This window comes from Hippocampus guttulatus, chromosome 5 (genome assembly GCF_054856545.1).
Source record: "Hippocampus guttulatus isolate MCC_2025c chromosome 5, RoL_Hgut_1.0, whole genome shotgun sequence".
Taxonomy (NCBI): Eukaryota; Metazoa; Chordata; class Actinopteri; order Syngnathiformes; family Syngnathidae; genus Hippocampus; species Hippocampus guttulatus.
The window spans coordinates 6,898,644-6,917,225 of record NC_141265.1 but is presented as its reverse complement, the minus strand read 5'-3'; the positions used below and the strand labels follow the sequence as shown (position 1 = coordinate 6,917,225).

At 40.7% G+C, this 18,582-nt stretch overlaps 4 protein-coding genes across 7 annotated transcripts in view; 2 read left to right on the top strand and 2 right to left on the bottom strand.

Moving 5' to 3' along the window:
* Positions 1–2,789, bottom strand: part of svopa (SV2 related protein a) — an 8,482-nt gene extending 5,693 nt beyond the window's left edge. The window contains exons 1-4 of the mRNA XM_086110658.1: positions 2,640–2,789; positions 1,087–1,250; positions 895–980; positions 697–795 (exon numbers count right to left, since the gene is read on the bottom strand). Of these exons, the coding sequence (XP_085966784.1) occupies positions 697–795; positions 895–980; positions 1,087–1,250; positions 2,640–2,674 (384 nt within the window). The 5' untranslated portion in view covers positions 2,675–2,789. The remainder of the gene's footprint in view (positions 1–696; positions 796–894; positions 981–1,086; positions 1,251–2,639) is intronic.
* Positions 2,723–9,678, top strand: usp30 (ubiquitin specific peptidase 30). 2 transcript variants are annotated; one of them, XM_086110659.1, is made up of 14 exons: positions 2,723–2,831; positions 3,065–3,210; positions 4,086–4,195; positions 4,268–4,441; positions 4,537–4,640; positions 4,729–4,827; positions 5,937–5,982; positions 6,062–6,156; positions 7,023–7,082; positions 7,154–7,240; positions 7,344–7,424; positions 7,644–7,866; positions 8,069–8,177; positions 8,477–9,678. In XM_086110659.1, the coding sequence occupies exons 2-14, from the start codon at positions 3,140–3,142 to the stop codon at positions 8,727–8,729; spliced, it is 1,512 nt and encodes a 503-aa protein (XP_085966785.1). In that variant the 5' UTR covers positions 2,723–2,831; positions 3,065–3,139; the 3' UTR covers positions 8,730–9,678. The 2 variants fall into 2 exon arrangements, with proteins under 2 accessions (XP_085966785.1, XP_085966786.1); XM_086110660.1 differs by lacking the exons at positions 2,723–2,831; positions 3,065–3,210 and adding an exon at positions 3,266–3,477.
* Positions 9,663–12,575, bottom strand: alkbh2 (alkB homolog 2, alpha-ketoglutarate dependent dioxygenase). Of its 3 annotated transcripts, none has more exons than XM_086110663.1 (4): positions 12,428–12,575; positions 10,896–11,164; positions 10,620–10,818; positions 9,663–10,559 (listed from the first exon to the last, which is right to left on the bottom strand). In XM_086110663.1, the coding sequence occupies exons 2-4, from the start codon at positions 11,143–11,145 to the stop codon at positions 10,253–10,255; spliced, it is 756 nt and encodes a 251-aa protein (XP_085966789.1). In that variant the 5' UTR covers positions 11,146–11,164; positions 12,428–12,575; the 3' UTR covers positions 9,663–10,252. The 3 variants fall into 3 exon arrangements, with proteins under 3 accessions (XP_085966789.1, XP_085966790.1, XP_085966788.1); XM_086110664.1 differs by having other exon boundaries at positions 12,424–12,528; XM_086110662.1 differs by lacking the exon at positions 12,428–12,575 and adding an exon at positions 11,682–11,899.
* Positions 11,969–18,582, top strand: pxmp2 (peroxisomal membrane protein 2). Its single transcript, XM_086110665.1, is given in 11 exon segments — positions 11,969–12,165; positions 12,462–12,650; positions 13,612–13,707; positions 14,191–14,288; positions 14,395–14,483; positions 14,548–14,591; positions 14,593–14,726; positions 16,849–16,971; positions 17,134–17,296; positions 17,866–17,985; positions 18,066–18,582. Coding segments are annotated over 11 exon segments (1,224 nt in total). The 5' UTR covers positions 11,969–12,066; the 3' UTR covers positions 18,135–18,582.

The window sequence follows — 18,582 nt, the reverse complement described above, 5'->3', positions numbered from 1 at the left end:
CACACTTTTAATAAGCTACTATATTCATACTAAAGAAGCATGATGTTACAAGCCCTATTCTATACTTTGTAGGGAAAGCTTGTGAAAGGGCCCTCTTCTGTACCCAGCACGACGTTGTCTGAATACGCAAACCATTGAATCAGGTGTCATAAATGCATGCCGGGATGTGTTTGGTGTGGAAGAATTGGACCTCACTCAGCCCTTTTGGGATGAACTAGAACAGAGATGGTGAGCCGACAAATGCTACCTCAAGCGCAACAACGGTGACCTTTGACATTACGGTAATCACAAATGTTCTTCTGGATGAATGGATGAGAATTTCCACAGACACACTCCAGGATACTCTAGAAGACACTTGTCAAACTCCAGTCTTCGAGGGCCACTATCCTGCATCTTTTAGATGTTTCCTTCCTCCAATACAACTGATTTAAATGATCAGAATCGTTATTTGGCTTCTGCAGACTTTGCTGATGAGATGATTATTGAAGGAGGAGGAGGGGAACATCTAAAACATGTCTTCAATGAATCTATGAAATATACATTCCACTTTTAGAATTGAACTGTTGAAATAAATTCACTTTTCTATTATATCGTCACTTATTTTTGAATTAATAAAAATAGAGTTGCACATGCAGAAAGGATTGTTAGGCACACTAGCTAACATAGCAATAATTACTGATATGGCAGCATATTTACCGATGTGAAAAGTGCCACCTCCAGACTTGGTAGTCTCCATTCACAGTGAAGCTGTGGAGCTAAGATGCTTAGAATCATCATCTCCATTGCGTCTGCCATCTAAACAAAATAATCAAGAGTTTACTAACAAAATCAAACAACGTATAATAATCTACATCGGTATATAACAGAGAGAATGTTTAGCACAGAAGTCCTCACCCAGGAAAGACCAGTGAGGATGGAGAGCTTCCACTGGAAGGTCCCAAAGCCGATGGCTTCAACAGCATCCTCGACCATGAATGTGTCTAAAAAGTCAGTTAAATCGCTTGTGAATGCGAAGAGAGAACACACCGCGTCTGATCGTGCTTATAAAAGTGCACAGATAAAAAACAATGACATCACACTGCCTACCATCAGTTGGGTTGGCAAACTCCCGAGGGACCGGAGCTCCATCTGCGAGGGCTACAGACTCCATCTCTTTCGGCTGTGCCGCCCGCACCGCTGCAAATGGCTCTTGACTTTCGCCATCATCCTCTGAGCGTGCGCTCTCCCCCGTGTGACGGAAGCGGACGACACTAGAAATTAAATATCCAATGTGTAAATCCCTCATGAATCCATTCACGAATAAAATGACAATATGCCGATTCCAAGATAGTTCTGAAAATGGGCTCTGTTTGCAGCATCTTTTCACGCTGAGGTTTGGATCTGGCCTGATTCAGCTGCTTATGTGCTGGCTGGAGGATACAATTACACGACAAGACCAAGGCAGAGATGGAAGGTGCAATTTTCTCCTACATGCTGATAATGACCAGTTGACAGAGTGCCAGAGTATCTTTTCACTGTAATTACAGTACACAACATTCAGTTCTACATGCTGCACATTAACTTGTGAGATATTGTGTGAGGGTTCTCCACGTACTCCAGCTTCCTCACACATTTCTAAAACATGCTCGAGCAATTCATTGATTAATTCCATCCATCCATCCAGACAGACAGCAATAACAGAAAAGGTGCACGAAGACAGAAAAATAACCACCTGGGCCCTAACTAAATTTTTTTGAATGTGGGAGGAAACCGGAGTACCTGGAGAAAACCCCACGCAGGCACTGGGAGAACATGCTAACTCCACACAGGAACGCCAGAGTCGGACTCGAACTCTGCACCTCTCCACTGAGAAGCGGACCTGCTTACCAGTTGGCATGGTGGCCGCTTCCTTGTTAAATCATTGTTAATAATTACCATATGAGAAATCATTCAAATGATCAGTGTCTTCACAGAAATAAATATTGCTGACTTACAATAAAAACATGATACTCAAAGGTAATTTGAGCAAATTTGTTATTTCAGAAGTGTATATCAAATGGGTAGCAATTTGCATTAATCAATATCAAGAGGATATATTTGTCATTTTCCAAAAGGTTGATGATGCTTGCTGTTTACTAGGTCTTGTGAATATGGTCGTGTAAACTAATTGCCAAATAACAGACGCATATTTGTTGTCATTTTTTTCTCATTTTATGTTTCACTGCATAAATGTGTGTATAATGCATTACAGGGAGTCGTGAACTCCTTCACATATATTGCTAGACTGCGACCCAGTCTTTTGTGTTTTTCAAGTGCCACTGGCGACAAGACTGAGATTAAGTCTTGTACTGAATTGAGTAGCGGCTGTTTAAGGGGGAGAGGTCATCGTTGTCTAATTCAGAGCAAACTGGTCTCCTATAGACAAACGACACGCAAATGCGACGACACGGCTTCCGGGAGCTATATGATTTTGACGATTTCATCCAGCACTATCCCCAGGTCATCTTAGTGTGTTGACATCGGTGTGCATCACATGACGCTGGCGCCTTGATACAACGTGAGCTAATCTTGCTGTGTAGCGATCTGGTCGTACAAACAAGTCACACACGAGTGATTCAATGCCAAGAAAATGACATATTGCACAGGGCGGTTTTACTCACGGTAGCTGTTTCAGCTGGAATAGATCATCGTCCATTTTGGTGTTTATTTTCCGACGCTCCGTATTGCCTCATCACCGTTTACTTGATCACGACGAGTTGCGATTTCAGCACCGAGGAGAGCGACCCACAGACGGCCAATGAGAAGCCACGATACACAGAAAGGACAGACGCGAGATGAGTTTAAATGACAAGGTCGATTACAATAAATTCCTAAATATATATTTGTTTATTTTTCAGGTAGCCTACGTTTTTTATGTAATAGCACTTGCTCACTAATAGGTAATAGTAAGAAATGATGGGAGAGAGAAAAGTAGTAATGTAGCACTTAATTGATAAGACTGTAGAAAATGAAAGTAGTCAAACATAACATGATTTTGTCCGTTGTATTTTTTTTTCTTTTTTTTTTTATATCTATTTTATGACAGTGAAAACATCGGTGCGCTTCCTTTGTGGCTCCCCTAAAACAATGCTGAAGACAAACGTTCCGCAAAAACAACAGGATGTTGTGGTGCCGACCAGAGAGCTCGGATAAGCTTGTCAGAGAGTATCTTGGCACCGGACCAAGCGTCAGGTAAAGTATTCAACTTGGCAAAGACCACATTAAGCCCCTTACCTGGTTCACCTGGTCCAAATAGAAGCGGGTCACGACGCCGCCGTGTGTCGCGCTCAGCTGGCAAACAGGACAAACAAGCGACCGGTTTAATGCCCGTGTTGCTAATCCTTAGCGAAGAAATATGTACGAGTGCATTATATCAGATGCGCGTTCATAATGTACCTTGTATCGCTCTCTATGTATACCAGCTAGCATATCACGGGAAGCTAATACTCGGCGTTGCTGGTAAGTTAGCACAAACGCTAGTGCTAGCATAACTACAAACATAAATGGGTGTCTTTTCCTTGTAAATGCATGCTAGGTTTCTGAAATTTCAGTCACTGGTTGGGTTGTGACAAAAAGCAACAAGCTCGTTGACGTTGCTAGCTATACAACGATCATGCAACGCTTGCATTACACGTTTGGGCATCTAGACGCATTTTTTCCAGCAGCTAAACCTGTTTATATTTCAAACAGGGTTACAAAGGTATTCAGAATGAAAGACAGTGGTGGCACTCTGGATTGTCGATGCTTGCCATGAGGCAGGAATGATTTAGGAAATGGCTGCTACATGACGCACCCAACAAGTGCCCCCTGCTCGACCCTTAATGGGCACGCGGATGGATTTGTAATACCGTGCACCGAATATAAAAATAAAATGTGACACATACCGTTTAATGTCCAGTCATGCGAAATATTCCAGCCATTCTCATCCCTCTTTGCAGACCTAATGGTGTATTTGTAAAATCAAAACCATCCCAAAATAATTTGTGCTGTATTGCCTCTAACTGACATGCTTTGATTATTAATTGAGAGACAATTTCACTATATTCGTGATGTTCTGTCTTCATTAGAAACAAGATGCTAAAAAACTGGGGTGTCATTGGTGGTGTTGCTGCTGCCATCGCGGCTGGTGTGTACGTTTTGTGGGGCCCAATCACCGAGCGAAAGAAGAGAAAGCGAGGTGACGATTCACATGATGCACAATAACAGCTGTGAATTTGTAGTTTCAGCAGTGACATGTTTTTACTTACAGGTATGGTTCCTGGTCTGTTGAACTTGGGCAACACTTGCTTCCTGAATTCTTTGCTTCAGGGTCTGGCAGCATGCCCGTCCTTCATCCGCTGGCTGGAGAGATTTTCAAACTCGCCCGCAGTACAGTCGTGCAAAGAAAACAAGTTGTCCACAACACTTCTCCAGCTTCTCAAAGGTTGCAAAACAATGTGGGAGGCTTAAAAGCAAAATCTTTTTGACAACCCGTGACTGTTCCAAATTTAGACTTTAGCGTTGTTTCTATGTTGACAGCTCTCTCCCGTAATGAGTCGGGGAATGAAGATGTGTTGGATGCTGGGTGCTTGCTGGATGTTCTCAGACTGTACCGGTGGCACATCAGTTCATTTGAAGAGCAGGTTGGCCTTCGGTGCTCGTTAGTGGGGCTTTTTTCCCCCCTATTTTGGGAAATGTGTCCATTTTATTGTCATTATCCCTCCTTCTTAGGATGCCCACGAACTCTTTCATGTCATAACATCATCTCTTGAGGAGGAGCGGGACCGGCAACCAAAAGTCACCCACTTGTTTGACATGCAGACTCTTGAGGTAAATAGTCATATTCCAACTTTAAATGTTGGAAGATTTTGAAACAAATCACCTTCATGCTGATTTCTCTAAGGTGTGAGGACAGATTTTCACGAGAATATAAAGCGATGTTTTTGATGTAGTTGTTCGCATTACAAAAACAAATGCGACTTCAAATGTGAACGGAATATATGATGTGACATGCATGCGCACCAAACATGATGCAGAGTAAGTATCGCTGTGTACTTAAGTTACAGCTCTAAAATGTAATTTAAAAACATTTGGGTAATTGCAAACAGCATTTTTTTCCCACCATGGAACACATTTTATTTTTGGGGTATTAGGTGCATTGAGAAACGTGTACCATGTTGAGTTTAAATAAATGTTAACATTCTTCTGTTTTAATTCTTCTTGTTAAGTCTCAGTGGGTCATCACCAGTGAGTTATTAGTAGAACAGACCCGTGGGCAACTCATGTTGCTCTTGGCTGCGAACTAGGACCCGGGTGCAGTGGAACCATTTTCACCGGAAATGAGACGATGCTCCTATATTGTTCTTATTTCTGAGAGGTGTCTTCTAAAGATGACGTCACATCATTGCCGCCAATAACCAATGAACCGTCTGCGTCGCGGAATTATTACAGTTTATTGTTACCACAAACACTTGCGTTCATGTAATTAAGATTAAGATATCCTTTATTTGTCCCGCAATGGGGAAATTACAAATGTAATGTTTAACAATAGAAGACATTGATGTACAAACAAATTCAAATGGAAAAAAGATGAGATAGGAAATTATATGAAGACCCAGCTTTCCAGGAAGTGTAGAAGATATATTTTAAAAATAATTAATCACAATTTATTAAAACGGTTTATTTCTTTATATTCTCTTTTATTACAATATAGTGCAATTCCTTTTTTTCTTTTGATTAAAAAAAACATTATTTTGGGGGTAGCTGGAATGGATTAATAGCATTTCAACTACTGTATATATTTAGTTTTAATGGGAAAATGTATTGTTATACAAGTTAATTGAATTAAAAGCATGGTGACAGAATGAATGAAAGGGGTACCGTAAGTCAAAGTAGCACTGTTTACATTTCAAATTGTGGATATGTTTGCCTTCCGTCAGAGCCTCCCCAATCAAGATGAGAGAACAAGGACTTGCAGAAGTCGAGGTAAAAGAGGAACTTGGACTCAGCCTGAGGTCAGAGTGGGTGCTTGATAAAAATTACTTTTCTACCCCCTTTTTTGCAGCCCCTCTTCACCCGATTCCAAGCCCTTGGAAGTTTCAGCATCCTTTTCATGGCCGTTTAACGAGCAACATGTTGTGCAAGCGGTGCGAGCAACAAGTGAGTTTATTTGACGTGCTGTTTTTGAAGGTTACCGGTCACTCACGTGATTACACACATTAAAAAAAAAAACTAACCTATTTCCATTAAACTTTTGACGGTTGGAACTCAATATGTATAAATGTTTTATTTACTGAAAGGTCATCATTCTCTACAAACCATGAAGCAGTGTCGAATCAGGTCCAAGCATACAAACAAAATATATATGCCGCCAATAGACTCCATGCACAGCAGCTCACGACATTCAAACCCAATTCCAGTGAAGTTGGGATGTTGTGTTGAACACAAATAAGAAAAGAATACAATGATTTGCAAATCATGTTAAAAGATGGAATATTCAGAAATGTTGATCAAACTTAGGGATTTCATCATCTATGGTCCATGAGAGCACAGCAAGAATGGGAACGAATTCCACCTCCAAAGCTTCAACATTTACTGTTCTCAGTTCCCAAACATTTATTGGATGTTATTAAAAGAAAATGTGGTGTCACACAGTTGGTACCACATGACACTGTCTCAGATTTTTTTGGGAACGTGTTGCAGCCATAAAATTCTATGTTAATGATTATTTGTTAAAAACAATAAAGTTGATCAGTTTGAACAATTACCTCATCTTTGGAGAGTATTAAAATGTAGGTTGAACATGATTTTGAAAATCATTCTATTCTGTTTTTATTTATCTTTTGGGAATTGGGTTTGTAAAAATCTTTTTTAAATTGTTCAGTACTCTTAGCTTTTGTTCGGCAAATTTACTTTGTATACTTGCTATTTTATTCACAGTGGCTGATTCCACAGCCGCAGAATAAAAAAAATGGTACGGTCCTGATGTCTGGCGTCATCCTCAAGCAGTGTCTTTTTTTTTTCAGAGCCCGGTGCGATATGATTCCTTTGAAAGCCTTTCATTATCTATTCCTTTACCTCAGTGGGTAAGCAAAATAATCATTAAAATCTACCTAAATGTAAATGTTGTTTTAATGTGACGAGTATTTGTGTTTAGGGCCGACCGATCTCTCTGGATCAGTGTCTACAGCATTTCATCTCCTCAGAAACTATCAAGGAAGTAGAGTGTGAAAATTGCACCAAGGTATTTTCCCCATCTCAATTTCCTTGCATAATGCAAAGAACTAAAGGGTTCATGGTTTAATTTTTTTTTTTTTTTTTTTTTTTTTTTTTACCCCCCATTTTAGCTTCAACAAGGGACAAGAGTCAATGGACAGCTTCCGGAAAATCAGCGGACAACATTTGTAAAGCAGCTTAAATTGGGCAAGGTAAAGAAATTGGGAATTTGCATTTCTTTGCAAGTCCTCTCCATGTGCTTAACTGTACGTCAATACTGTATATGATGAATGGTGGACTTTGGGCAAAGACTGTCCTCATTCTGTTTAACCAGGTAATTGCATGGTAACATTTTCCAGCCATCAAGTAAGAGCTCTATTGTGTACTCTTGCAATTATTGTTCCTGCCAATGTGTCCCCTTCCTCCTTCAGCTTCCCCAGTGCCTCTGCATCCATCTGCAAAGACTCACATGGTCCAATGAAGGAACCCCAATTAAACGACAAGAGCATGTTCAGTTTACGGAGTATCTATCAATGGACCGCTACAAACACAACACCTCCATACCGACGAGTCAGCGCGCCAAACGTGCAGGGAAGCACCAAAGTGCAGAAAATTCAAGCAAGGATATGCAAAAGCCTGCTGCCAATGGCACAGGTATGGTCATAAGATAAGATAAGATAAGATATCCTTTATTAGTCCCTCACTGGGGAAATTTACAGCCTCCAGCAGCAAGAATGTAGGCAGAAAGAAGAAGAAAAAACAAACAAACACCGTCCAATTAAGTGCAATCATCATCATCATCCAGCCTGTTTCTATTGTCACTTGCATCTGTCGTTTCTTGTCATGTGTTTTGCAGATGCAGAGCTTCATAACAACAACAAACCCTTTGCAAATGGAAACTGTTCATCTGTCTGTTTATATTCTACATGTGGGACCACTCAATTGGGCCTCACGTATGACTACGGGTAAGTTGCCTTGCCTAACACACGATTGCATCCTCCATTACATAAATGATGATAACAAGGGGGATATCCACCGAAAGAAGAACATGAAATCTGTTTGGATTTTGAAATAATACAATTAGAAATAATGCTCTATGATGTTTCTCATTCCCAAACCGTTTTCCACAACACATACTATAAAATCAAATAATTCCAGTATCAAAGTGTCAGCATATAACACCCCCCACGCCCCCCAAAAAAGGGGGATTAAAAGTTTGTCTTTCAGCAAATGTCAACACAATTGTCTATCTCTCTCGTGACAGCTCCACGGAGTACCTTTTCCAACTCACAGCTGTGCTGGTTCACCATGGTGACATGCACTCAGGACATTTTGTAACATATCGACGCAGCCCCTCCCCACCTTGCAGTTCCTCGCCATATATCTCTCAGTGGCTCTGGGTGTCCGACGACTCGGTCCGTAAAGCCAGCCTGCACGAGGTGCTGTCCTCTAATGCTTACATGCTTTTTTACGAGAGAGTCCAGAAGCAGAGCGCCGTGTTGCATACGCAAGAGTAAGTGAAGGCTCGGCGGCTAAATTCTTTCTGCTGCCTCTCCAGTCACATGGTTGCAAATGGATGTGTCCATGATCACAGCATGGTTGATGCACAAGTTGACAAAAGAGTGCCTCATTTGATTGAGGTGTTTGGTGTGCACGGATCAAAGCAACGACTTGTGGTCATGTGATGTTGCTGCTTTTATCCAAAGCAGGAGAATCCAATTCCAAAGACTGTGGACATGTCTCGCTCTAAATGTATTTGGTTTGCAAAGGAATACAAACTTGAGAAATGTGATAGTACAGTACATTCCTGGTTCACATCTCAATAGGTTCACTCATTAACTGTTGTTTTAAGAACTCCATTTGAATGCAGATTGTTTCCATTTTTCAATGCTGAGAAGTGAGAACTCGGACTCAATCAGAATTTGATGATTGTGCATACAGGACACGGATGATAATTATTTCCAATGATTCAATAGCAATGTATGTAGGCATCTTCTGGAAATTATGCATCGTTATTTGGATCTGTCTGATATTGTAATATGGAATGACTATTTGCATACTGTAGCTAAACTTTTGAAGTGAAAGTGCCATGTTGGTTTCCGAGATTTTTCATACGAAGCCATACATGCGTGACAATTGTTTTTCTCTGATGTAAAAATTTGATGGATAATTTGGTGTCCAGATTCAACTTTGTCACAAGAGGAGCTGTAACAAATACATCCAGACAATGGCTTCTCTGCAAGTTAGCTTCAATATTTTTAACCCTGCACTACTAGTAACTGCCATTTTCCTCCTTCCAAACCATCTGAGAAGCAAGGATGTAGAGCAGAGGCCTGTTGTTAATGTTTGCAATTTGCACTATTGTACAGTATATACAGTACATGTGAAATTTTGGTGTGCAAGCTCTAAAGGTGACCGTTTTGTGATATTAAAAAAGAAGAAATAAAATATTTGTTTTATCTGTAAGCTTTATCTATTTACTGATACGTAGCCCTCTTGAAAGCAAACAAGAAGGCTCCAGATTATATGATTCAGGTTGTATGTAGACATATACATTTGCACAAACATGACAGAATACCTTTTAAAGATTTTGTTGGATGAACCTTTGAGACAATCACTTCGATCAAAATAGTTATGGAACGCAGTGAGATTTGTGCACCTCTCGACCAGAACACTGTACCCCACCTTGTACTGTATGAAACGTGGGGGAGGCTTGGCTAGGTTTTGGGCTACGCTGCGACATACAAGACAAGAAAGCTTGAATCTGCAATGTGCAATGAAATCTCAAGTGCAGTACGGTATATTAAGGTATTTTTTCCCCCTTCCCAATCACTTTTAATTTTTTTCCCCAACAACAAATATGCAGTACTGTAGCAAAAATAAATAAATATACAAAAAGAATTACAGTGTTGTGACAAATCATTGTCTAAGTCTTTATCCATACAACCACGGAAGGATACTAACGATTCTTTCTGTGTGCATCATCCACAGCTTAAATTGGTAACGACAGTAGAAGTCAAGGATCTGGTGATGGTGTTTATTATTTACCAGTGGACATGATGCGTCTAAATGTGAGGTTAATGCGAGGTAGGAGGACTTTCTTTCGCACGGGAAGGCTGTGATACCAGAAAGTATTGGTGGGCGAGTTCATGAGGAGCAGGCTTCCGTGAGACAGCACCAGCTTGACAGGCTCGATGCACCGACTGCTTTGTTTACCTCTAGCATCTCTGTGGCGGAAAACGAAATCTCGAGCGGCGCCGAGTGAGACTGAGGCAATGGGAGACAGAGGGTCCAGCTCCCTCTCGTCATCCCGATGCTCACCAATGTGATCCTGCCCATCTTCGTACCTAGAAAAGGCTATTGTCAGTTGATTATTAAAACCATTGTGTACTTGTTATATTTCTTACCTGTTGATCAGGACAAAATTGAATGTATGTCCTGTCACTTTGGTGACAGAATCCCGAATATATTCCAGGGTGGGAGTCCATGGGCAAGCTAAACGCGACACTCCAGAATAAGTATAAATTAGTCCTGTATCTCCGTATGTCGCCTGTTTCCTCGGTATATCGTACACCTTTCCAAACACTTGCACTTTTGCTTCTTCCCCTGGAATATAAAACCAGTGTCACTCCACCACTCCTTTACCTCCTGTCAGACCTTTAGAATACTGAGATGACTTTCACCTGTTGAATAGACCACCTCCTTCTCCAGCTTTTGGAAAAGGTGGTCAGCTTCATGCTTGGTAAAGAGCAAAGCATAGTCACAGTCCAGACCTTCTGACTCTATTTTTTGCCAGGGAATCGGATCAGAGAAGTCATCTTCTTCAGCATCCACCGCCTCTTCCTTCCCTTCAATTTCCTCTGGCTTAAGCTTCTTCGAAGGAGTTATTTCGGTGTCATCCGGGCATAATTGTTTACGCACAAACTTCTCCATTGCATTTTAAATTTTACACCTGTAGGCACAAACGAGTAACAAGATGTGCAATTAAAAACCAGACTATTCTTGGGTTGGCTGGTTTGTTAGGATCTGCCGGTATAGTGAAAACATCTTGATGCTCTCTGATCAGATTAATACATGAATGACAAGTTTCAGTTTTCAGTCTTTCATCGATGAAGGGTTAACAATTTGTATCAATGGCGTCTTTAACACGGCGGGCGACTGGTTAGCACAGCGGCCCCACAGTTCGGAGGTGCAGGGTTCGATTCCGCAACTCCCAAACGTCCCGGATGGGTTCAGAACAAAAACAATTAGTCCATTAGCAGTTTTACAGCATACTAAATCAGGCTGCTGAAACTGTCTATGTGGTATGCATTGTTCATTTTCTAAAAACAAGACAAATGTATTGTCTAAAAATAAAATATAAGATGCTCATGTTTCATTTTTTGTTGCCTTTCAATCTCTTCTCGTTAAGAGAAAAGACGGAGCCGTTCGTTTGACATTTTGTTCCCATGCCAAACCAAGCTACGTACCGAATAGTGATGTGTTGTTTACTGTTACAACGGTTACCCCAAAGCCAATCATACGAAGTGGCCAGCGATGAAAATAAGTCTGAGATCATCTGCCCTAACGCAAGATGCCATGCATATTGTAAAAAGCCCTTAAACAGCATGAGCAGCGTTGAACGTAGCAGAAAAGAGTAAACAGCACGAGCAGCGTTGAATGTAGCAGAAAAGAGTGGCAAAAACACCAGTGGGTCATGAACGCCTCACAGCTCATTATCATAACGCCGTTTCGTCACTTCAATGTTGGCGCGAAATTGCTTTGCGTTTAGGAAGAGTCTGCTAACAGAGTTTCCACATTGCCGAGACTGTTTGTAATCATTTGTGTTCGGGCACTTACCTTCAAAGCAAGAACATGATTGGGCAGAAAACTATTAATTCATTTTTCTCACCGGTCTCCAAAAAGAAGTCTTGCAAAGCGTTAAATGAAGCGGAGAACGCTGATAAAGACTCGGTGAGCGTTATTTTGCAAGTTATTTTTGGGAGCACGCTTTGCTAACCTTTCCCGGTGACTTTTTTTCCCTTCAAACGCTTACTTATTTGCAAGAGCTCCGGGGGCGCGTGTTTGAACGAGCTGCCGTTTCCTTCAAGCAGCAGCGGCAACCTAAGCTAAGCTGCATTCAAAAGCACCACTCTGTTTTGCATCGTTAAGAAGTAAACATGAATATGTTAGCGCTGCGCTGTCGTCCGGTTTGCCGTGCACATTTCTCACCTACTTTGTGTTTTGCGCAATTCACTCCAACCATGCAGAGGAAGCGCAAGTCCTCGGCGGTTGATCCGGAGCCCTCCAGCCCCCGGTCGGCTCCTCTGTCTCAGGAACAGCTGGACATGATCGCCCGTAACAAGAAGGCGGCTTTAAACAAGCTCTGTCCTCCCGGATTTGCGGGGAGCTGGGAAAAGGCGCTGGCTGCTGAGTTTGGAAAACCTTATTTCAGACAGGTAACTGGGCCACGTCTCACTAATCTGTCATGGATGGCGCTGCACAAGACCCCCCTTCACCATTTTATTTGATATTCTAAAATATATTTGTTATTTTGTTGACATTCTACAGGTACTTTAAATAATAATAATAATACATTTTATTTATAAGCGCCTTTCAAGACACCCAAGGACACTTTACAATAACAAAAAACACAAAAAAATACGGGTTGAGCAATATTCATTTCTGGTTTAGTTTTCTCTTCTACCCTTAATATTGATTTTCTCATTCAATCCAGGAAGTTGCACATTTTTTAAAAATGCTGAATTTGCAGATTTCCTGTTCAAATGTGAAGTCCAACAGCAAGAAGTTGAGCTTGCCTCAAATTGCACAACCTCTGACTAACTGCAGTGAGGACATGTGTATTGACAAGCACCTGTTTCCGTTTCGCCAGTATGTTTTCTCACACTCTTAATATGTACTCAAATATTCCATAGTTAAGACACTTGATATTTGTGTGTTATATATTTTAATTAAATGTTACTGATTGCATAAAACGGTGGCTAAATTGTGACGTGAGGCAGACAGCACAGGGCTTTCAACTTAACATATAGACAAATACAGGTAATTGCCTAGGACTTCGATTTTCCATGGACCACATGGATTACAAAAAACAAACAAAAAAATCACATTTTCTTTGATTTAAAGTAATCATGTTTTGGTCTTAATTAACTTGCTTCAAACACTTTTAATGCTTAATCTGTCATGATGTTTTTGACTGCTAATGACTCCCTTCTCATGCAATGGACTGGATTCACAGAATAAAGTTTGTGAAGAAAATTAAGCAGCAGATGGTCCATGCATTATGAACGTTTGCTTGGAAAACTTTCTCCTTGGACCCAAAAGTTTGAGAAGCCCTGGACTAGCGTAGTTAATGCATCCCTCTTGCAGTTTAATGATACACTCCTTTTACTCCCCCAGTTGATGCAATTTGTTAACGAAGAGAGGAAACATCACGTGGTGTACCCACCCGCTGACCATGTCTTCACCTGGACGCAGATGTGTGAAGTTCAAGATGTGAGTCCGATTGTTCCACCTGCCCCAAACCTCTTCAACTAATCACACATCTTCATGATCACAACACTGATGAGCACTTTATCATTTCTCAATAATGACAAGTATAAAAAGAAGTTAACCGCTATAAACATGAAACCGACAAAACTCTGTAATATTCTCTTTTCACATCTCTAGGATAATCTATTATGAGTCCGTTTTGAAAGGAAATAAATAAAAGGCCAAAGAAAAAGAAAATCCACGTTCAGTCAGGGATTTGCAGCCTTATGAAAAAATATTAATTTGAGACCTCAACATTTCAATACTGCAAACTTAAATGTGATCTAAATGAATCAATGGAAATTTGTGTCACGTTGACGCAAATTTCAACCTTTTATTTATTTGGTGTTCATGTGTGGCATCTGTACAGTATCTTGACGTGGAGGACAATCCTTTGTTTTGTTCCGATATCATCTTGCTCCAGTCTTCTCTTTTCTCTACCTTCAGATTAAAGTGGTGATCCTCGGTCAGGACCCGTATCATGGTCCAAACCAAGCACACGGATTGTGTTTCAGTGTCAAAAGACCTGTGCCCCCCCCTCCCAGGTCCTCTAAATTTGAAAGTATTCTGTTGACTTTATCATTTTTGTTTGTGTGTATATTTTTTTAACATAGCGCCACTATTAAACTCTTATTTTCCATCCATTTTCAGTTTGGAGAACATGTACAAAGAGCTGATCAATGACATTGAAGGCTTCCAGCATCCTAAGCATGGAGATCTAAGTGGCTGGGCAAAACAAGGTTGGTTTTAAGCAACAAAGTTGGCTGAACTGTGTCAAAAACTGAGTCAGCTGTTTCCCTCCAGGTGTGTTGTTGCTCAATGCTGTGTTGACCGTGCGAGCACACCAAGCCAACTCGCACAAAGGCAAAGGCTGGGAGACGTTCACTGACGCAGTGGTGCAGTGGCTCAACATTAACTTGGAAGGCCTCGTATTCATTCTTTGGGGAGCCTACGCACAAAAGAAGGGGGCCACGATTGACAAGGTGAATGCATTTTGTTACTTTGAATACTTAAATGCTTGATTATATATTAATAATATTCCTTGGATTCATAGAAACGTCACCACATCCTGCAGGCAGTGCACCCTTCTCCCCTGTCGGCTCATCGTGGATTCTTTGGCTGCAAACATTTCTCAAAGGCCAATGAGCTGCTGAACAAATCTGGAAAGTCACCCGTTGACTGGAAGGCACTTTAAACTGTTACACTTGTCTGCTTTTTTCCCACACCATGTTGTTGAACTACACAGACTCCTTAATAAGCTTGTCTACATTTTCAAAGTTAACTGTAGATCACATTATCTTTTTACACTAGAAACACTGTACTACTTTGTGGAAAGTTACTTTATCGTCTTTTGTTATGATGCATATGTTATATTTGGGAGTTATAGTTTTGCATAACGTTTGTATATCTTCATTTTATACATTAAAAATGTTACTACATCTCACATTTGATAACCTGTCTGGCTCATTTGTGACACTGAAAAACGATAAGGTTATGTTTCTGCATAAAAAGCATTTTAGTGCCCTGTTAAATTGGATGGTTGATCATCTTCTGCACATATCTAGAGATTAATAAACTCAAGTCATCTAGACATTGATATAAAAAATTGAGGTGCAGATGACGGTTAATTAAGGTCAGTGGTGTGTAGCAAAAAAATATTTGGAAAGCTTCTCAGGAAAGTGGAAAGGCCAAATGATAAGAATTCACAGCTTCCAGAACAAAATCGCCGTCCTACTTAAAATACAATTATCGCTCCAGGTGATCTCACGCACCAACCCCACTGTGCATATTGTGTCGCGATAGGCTCGCTAACGTAGCCTTCAAAACTGCCAAAAATAAAATTAATATATTGGTTCAATTTCCGACATCCTATCTTTGTGAAGAGGATTTTCTGCAATGGTACAAAGTAAATTGGACATATTTAACATTGAGTTTCTATTGTCTCCCATTACCCCAAATGTGGAACCGGTTGTACGGGTGAAACAAGACAGGGCTCTCCACACTAACATTCAAGTCAAGTCAACAGTATTTATAGAGCACTTTCAAACAGCCATCGCTGCATACAAAGTGCTGTACATGGAGCATTCAGTTCAATGGTGAGTTGTATTTTTATTTATTTTAATTTGTTTCCCAACAGGCGGCCCGGTAGTCCAGTGGTTAGCACGTCGGCTTCACAGTGCAGAGGTACCGGGTTCGATTCCAGCTCCGGCCTCCCTGTGTGGAGTTTGCATGTTCTCCCCGGGCCTGCGTGGGTTTTCTCCGGGTGCTCCGGTTTCCTCCCACATTCCAAAAACATGCATGTCAGGCTGATTGGACGCTCTAAATTGTCCCTAGGTGTGAGTGTGGGCGTGGATGGTTGTTTGTCTCTGTGTGCCCTGCGATTGGCTGGCAACCGGTTCAGGGTGTCCCCTGCCTACTGCCCGGAGATGGCTGGGATAGGCTCCAGCACCCCCCGCGACCCTAGTGAGGATCAAGCGGTTCGGAAAATGGATGGATGGATGTTTCCCAACAGGTCGGTCAAAATCGGTTGCTGCGTAAAAAATGGATAATTTTAAACCATTACTACATGCAAAATGACAACCACGGCACCCGGTTGAATACTTCCGGTAGCGTGTGATGACGTATTGCCAGTGGTGACGTGCTCTCGACCGGAAGCTCTGAAAGAAGCTCCGCCCTAACGAAGTTCGGTTTACTTTTACTGTTTAATTAATTTAAAGTTCACGTGGCACAAGACGTGACGATGCCCGTGCAAAGCGTACCGCTTCGAGATGCGTCGATTCAGTATCGTTTACTTCATCAGTATCTATTCCTCCTGAAGAAATATCCCATTCTGACTAAATCTGTAACAAGGTTTGTTGTACGAGTGGACGCTCTGCAGCCAGTTGCTAGTGTCCTCATTTGACTGACACTTTCGTTATCTAAATTTGCTTTGCTATCAATTTGAAGTCTATGTTTGCAGCGACCACATTGTCTCTCGAATGTCTCTTTTCAGCCAATCAGCTTCTGCTTAAGACCCTTCCATACGTTACGTCCACATCTAAGTTTGACACTGTTATTTATTCTGGTGCGTTTTCTTTTGTTTGTCCTTGTCCTTGTCCTTTACAGTGGCATCCTCTCAGCCTTGGGAAATCTTCTTTCTCAGATTTTGGAGGCAAGAAAAAAGGCCCAAAGTAATGCTTCAGCCAAAGAGATTGACACAGCTGGTGCTGCACGGTTTGCTATTTATGGGTGAGCCTTTTTTGTTTGTTTACCTTTTTACAACTAGTACAGAAAACGGGTGGAGGGTTGAACTGGAACATAACCTAACAATTATTGAAGCCATTTAAAACATTCATATTCAACATTTAGAAGCCATTTGACGGGCAGTCATTGTCTGTTATGTTGTTCCAGTTTGTTCATTACTGGACCAGTCAGTCATTACTTTTACCAGTTGATGGAGATGTGGATGCCAACTACAGATCAATACTGTGTCATCAAACGTCTCTTATTGGATCGTCTTGTATTTGCTCCCGGCTTCCTGATGATTTTCTACTTCGTGATGAACATACTGGAGGTGGGTATCAATTATCATGTGAACCAAGTAAGAAAACCTCTCAGGTAAATGTTTATCCAAACATGAGGAATGACCTTTTTACACTTGAGTTTCAATGTCTTGAAGACAAATTGTCTATTATTCTAGTTGCTCTCATCTTTTATTTCTTAATTGTGTAATTATAGCCACATTTATAAGTGTGTCTTTAAAGGAGACACAATAGAAGAATAAAGACAAATATACTGATAATATTGGTAGTCTGAGCTCGCTTTAAGACAATAATTATAGGGTACGTTATCTCCTATGCTGAGCGAGGTAAAGGAGGCCACAAAATAAAATCTTGTAGTTCTTAAATGTAAAACTTAATAAAGACCTTGCAATCAGTCATGGTTGTTAAAATGAGGTTATTGTTTCTTAGTTTGTTTTAAATGTCAAATAAGTTTATAAGTAGCCCACAATTGCAAGTGTGAAAATGTCGGCTATAAAAAGTTTGTATAGCCACAACCAGTACAACAGTAACGGCTCACCTACCCTTGATTTAATTACAGTAATTCTATAGGTAAGAACAGTCTTTTGAGTCTTTTTCTCAGGCAAAAGGGTCGGATGACTTTTTAAAGAAGATTAGAGGAAGTTACTGGACTGCTCTGAAGATGAACTGGAAAGTTTGGTCACCTTTCCAGTTCATAAACATCAATTTTGTGCCTGTTGAGGTACGTATTTCACTGGCGTTCTGTTTATAAGTCACACCCTGACAGCCTTGTGTCCAACTTTTGGTGTGTTTCACTTTCAGTTCCGAGTGCTATTTGCCAACACGATCGCCTTATTTTGGTATGCTTACCTTGCAACGGTGAGAAAATGAAACGTCCGAAGGTTTCAACTGGGAAAAAAAAAAAAGAATCTGGAGCATGTCGGTATGATTGTGAATGCCAGAAAACTGAGATTCTACTGCCAGCTGTCCGACAGTTAACTGACGCGGACAATCATTAACACTTGACAATGACTTTAACACTGTGATCTAATTTTGGATACTTGACTGATTATGCAAGAGAACGTCAGAATAAATGCAGTTTCTATTATTAATGATAATAATCACTGTCAAAACATAATAGCTTTACCACTGAAAACACTGTAAATAAATATTTAAAAGTTTAAAGAATGCCAAACTCAATTCACCTGGAAAATGTTACAGTTCCTCTTGTAACATTTTCCTCAGTTCCTCACTCTGTCCATTCACCCTAAAGCCCAATTTACAAATGTTTTGTGATTTGTGAAAATGTAAAAATCATCATCATAATAAAAAAAAACAA